Source organism: Laccaria bicolor, genomic scaffold (assembly GCF_000143565.1).
Source record: "Laccaria bicolor S238N-H82 LACBIscaffold_23 genomic scaffold, whole genome shotgun sequence".
NCBI classification, from domain to species: domain Eukaryota; kingdom Fungi; phylum Basidiomycota; class Agaricomycetes; order Agaricales; family Hydnangiaceae; genus Laccaria; species Laccaria bicolor.
Window position 1 is genome coordinate 479,285 of NW_001889894.1, and position 4,783 is coordinate 484,067.

General features: G+C 45.2%; 1 protein-coding gene across 1 annotated transcript; it reads right to left on the minus strand.

The window, feature by feature from the left end:
* Window positions 1-1,803: 1,803 nt before the first annotated feature.
* On the minus strand, window positions 1,804-2,501 carry LACBIDRAFT_329783 (uncharacterized protein; the record flags this gene model as incomplete). The annotated part of the gene is made up of 4 exons (XM_001883998.1): window positions 1,804-1,894; window positions 1,946-2,008; window positions 2,186-2,221; window positions 2,275-2,501. 4 exons carry the CDS (start codon window positions 2,499-2,501, stop codon window positions 1,804-1,806), a joined length of 417 nt encoding a protein of 138 aa, XP_001884033.1.
* Window positions 2,502-4,783: the final 2,282 nt, after the last annotated feature.

The following is a 4,783-nucleotide window of genomic DNA, read 5'->3' on the forward strand; positions in this document are numbered from 1 at the left end:
TTGACTAATTTTCATGAATGGCTTGGACTATCTGGCCTTGATTTGTAGCCTAATATCTCAGGATAAACCTGGAGAACCCCCCCACAAAAAATGGCACCCAATGGACCAGTATTGCAGCCTGCAGAAATAATTTATATATTTTGGAAAAGGACCCCAGACACCCCGTGACAGCTTTGGTATGATGGTATATGAAGTGATATCATACCATCTGGTATGGTATAACATGACATGGTATGGTATGGTAACTTGGTATTGGTATGAGTGGGATATGGTATGGGTTTTCCATTCCATGGTACCATGGTATTGGTATGGTGCTCACATACCACCCTGGAATGGGTACCCTTGAGGTACCCTTAAATCAAAGAATTCATATACCTCGGGGGTACCCTAAAATGGGTGACTGAAGTGACCACCACCACCATCCACCCCACCGTCTCAAGCCACGACCGCCCATGACAATGACGTCGACAATGCCGACAACGATGTGACAATGCCGACAACGATGCCGACAACGACAACAATGACACTGGTGACGACACCAACAACGACGCTGACAACGACCACAGATGGGTGGGAACAACGGCGAGCGGAAAGCCCAGGTAAGCCAGCGGCATGGCAACCAGATGACGGACGACGACGAATGTCGTCGTCCATCATCTCATTCCACCCATGAACAAACCACCCCACCCATTGAGCTGACCCCGACCACAGGTGCCATGTGGTGACATGGCAGATCCACCACCACACCACGCCGACGTCAATGACACCCATGACCAAGGACGACCGCCCACGGACGTCAACGACTGCCCACGAAGATGACATGACCGCCCACGCAGACGACACGAAGATGACGCGACGACATGAAGACGACACAACGATGCGACCACCCACAAAGACAATGCGACCGCCCACGAAGATGACGCGACCGCCCACGAAGACGATGCGACTGCCCACGCCACGACCGCCCACACCAAAACAAGCCCACCGCCCAAAAACGTGGACCCAGAGCACCCACGCATGGAGGATTCCGCTCACGTGAACGGAAATGGGCAACGACGAGCCCAGGTAAGCTCCCCCTCCCTCCAACATCCCTTATCACCACCCCTCCAACATTCACCCTCCCTTCATTGCTCCCCCTCCCTTCGTTGCTCCCCCTCCCTCTGTTGCTCCCCCTCCCTCCATTGCTCCCCCTCCATCCATTCCCACCTCTCCCTTCACCACTCCTCCATCACTCCTTCCCCCTCCCTCCCCCCTCACTCTACTACATGCTCCCCCTCCATCACTTCCCCCTGTCTTCCCCCCTCCCTTATATATTGAGAATAGTAGACATAAATTGTGTAGTCTATTTAATACATTTCAATTTTTCCTGCTAAGCTATGACTCATGAATGTAGAAACCATGATTACATGATATAGACTTAGAATTATTTCATAAAGTCATTCCATGTGGATTCCATATGGAGTCCATATGAATTCCACCCTTAAAATGGTATAGAACATATAGAATAGAGTATGGAGTCCATCAGCCATTCCATGGAATCCATCCCCCAAAGTCATGGAATCCATCCCCCACTCCATGGAATCCATCCCCCATTCCATGGAATCCATCTGGAATTTGTGCAGTCCACCCCCCATTCCATCCATTCCATATGGATTAACCCAGGGAGGGTAAAGTACTGAGACGACGTTATACGCTGACGAGGAGTCTTTACCACAGCTGGTGCTTGCTTTTCGATGATAGTCTGAAGCCTGAAAAAGTAAGTTGGTAGATCTCAAGGAATATAATCTGATAAAATGTTCTTACTCATTGGTGGAAGATACCACTGTGGTAGCCTTGGACAGGCCTAGGAGGTGGAGCTATAGCTGCTCCACTATCAAGCAAAATTTTCTGAGTTCTGCATCAAATTAATAGGTGATCAAAATTTAAATATAATAAATATACTGACTTGGTAAGATGATCTGCAGCTACCTTTTCAGCTGCAGCCTTTACAGAACTAGCCCTCGAAGTCCTAACAAAGATTGGTAAACAACTCATTGAGTTAGAATAGAAAAAAAAAGAATTAAATGCTTCCGAAGTAGATTGGCCTGCGGCTGCCTTTCCAACTGCAGCCTTTACAGGTTTGGCACTAGATTTCCTACAAAAATTGGTAAGCAAATGACCAAGCTATGATGAAAAAAAAACATACATAATTCTCTTCTTTCCCTTCTTTCCTGCAGCTTTGCTATGGAGAGGTCCACTTCAGTAATAAATTCAGAGATATTGAATTTTTCTTACTTGTTTCCCTTGTCCCCTTTCTTTCCTGTAGCTCCACCTTCATTATCCTCACCCTCACCTCCAGTCTTACCCACTTCACTGTCCATGGCAACCTTCTTGGCAGCTGGTTCCACAGAGGCATCAACAGACGATGCAGCATGCTTTCTGGCACTCCTATGAGACTTAGGAGGGGACTTAGGAGGTGAGGTGGGAACATTAGCAGAGTTCTTGGAAGTCCTGGGAGGCATAGTAAGCAAGGAGTTAACTCAGATGTTCTTAGATGGTGGTGGATGAAGGAAGAGATAAGAAACAAGCAACTTGTCAAGTCCACTTGTCATTACATAAGCATTTCTCACCACTTCAAAGTTCACAAAAAAAACCATAAGTCCAAAGTTGCAACGAAATTTTTACTTGCAAAAATACAAACTATGTACACATACGAAAGAAACTATCTACCAGATGTATATAACTCTCCTACTAAAAGGGCATGTGTACGTAAGGTGGGGCACGAAACGATACAGGAGGGAAGTGGAAGCAGATGCATTGAGTCTAAGGTGGGGCATGAAATGATATGAGATGGGAGTGGAAGCGGATGTGTTGAGTCTGCAGGGATGGCGTTGGGCGCCGTTTGTGAAATGGTGGGGGATGAGTGTGGTTGGGCACGAAATGATGTTGGGTGTGATATGACGGATACTGGGTGCCGTTGGTGAGAAGGGTGGGAAAGGGGAGTGGAAGGGTACAAGGTGGGGTACACGGATATGGTGAGTCCCCTGGTGGATGTTTGGATGGAAAGGCAAAGCATGCTGTGGGCGCTGTTTGCGAAATGGATGGGTTTGAACAGTTTATTGGGTGCGAAATGACAGGCAGTGGGCGCCAGAAGTATGGAATCCATCTGACATTCCTGGAATCCACCTCCCATTCCATGCAGTCCATATGGAATAACCTAGGGAGGGTAAAGTGTTGCTGCTTCCTCCTCTTTGTCCCATACTATATGAATTTTGTGAGCATTCCAGAGAGTGTTCCATTTCCCATAGTGAGGGCAATCCCTATAGAAATGCTTAGGACTGGTACAAATGTAGCAGTCTCCATTGGGTTCTTGCAGGCTAACTTTAGAATCATCTCTTTCAAAGGTTATCCCATTAATTGTTTTTCCATGGGGAAATTCCTGCTTGGCAGGCATAGGTTTGTACCCCCAGAATGTGGTGGAGGTCTTCAATTGTTGTTGAAAACGAAGTTGGTGTCTTGTTCTAGTTCTCCTTCCTCATCAGATGAATAGGATTCTAACTGAACTCCTTGACTAATAGGTTCCTCTTCTGCTTTGTGTACTGTGTGCAATCAGTTGCTTCTATAGTATGGCACTGGCCGCTTATTGCATTCAGTCTGCTGCCAGGAAGTTATGAGACCATTCTTCATCCCTTTAGCTATGGATTGAATGGATAATATAGTTGGGCAAATATTCTTGCTGAGATAATGTGCACTTCAGTCACCCATTTTATGGTACCTGTGAGGTATATGAATTCTTTGATTTAAGGGTACCTCAAGGGTACCCATTCCAGGGTGGTATGTGAGCACATACCAATACCATGGTACCATGGAATGGAAAACTCATACCATATCCCACTCATACCAATACCAAGTTACCATACCATACCAGATGGTACGATACCACTTCATACCATCATACCAAAGCTGTCACAGAGTGTCTGGGGTCCTTTTCCAAAATAAATAAATAAATTCTGCAGGCTGCAATACTAGTCCATTGGGTACCATTTTTTGTGGGGTGGTTCTCCATGTTTTTCTTGAGATATTGGGCTACACATTGAGGCTAGATAGTCCAAACCATCTATTGAAAATGGGTTTAAATAGGTGTTATCCCAGCTTTCTCATGCATTGAAAGCCATTTAATGATACATTTCTTTCCCAGTCCTTTCTGTTAGAACAATATTCATCCAAATCAAACAATACCACATCCATTGGGATGAAAGGGTCATTGAGAAGCAAAGCAAAGTGGAAAGGATCTTCAGGTTTTTTCTAAGATTTCCAACTCCAAGTGGAGGCCAGATAGTCAACTCCAACCTTTGAAAATCAGTTCAATTCAGGGTGACTGCCAGCTACTCTTAACACAAAGCTGGACTGCACTGGACTACTAGCTACTTTTAACACAAAGCTGGACTCCACTGGACTACTAGCTACTCTTAACACTAACCTGGACTCCACTGGACTGCCAGCTACTTTCAACACTTTAGGCAGCCTTATAATACAATCCCCTCCACCTCTGCCTCTACTAACACAAAACTGGACTCCACTAAACTATATGCTATTTTGCTAGCATTGCTAAATACATTTTTAATGATTTATTACAAACTACTCCTATTGAAGAGATACTCAATCTGAAAGATGCATATCATGATCAGGACTATTTGTAGAACTACTTTCCTTATCATCATCATTGTCTGAACCTGAACCACTTTCACTTTTTGAATTCCTTCCTTGTTAGGAAACAATTCATCAAGCCAATTAAGAATGTTAG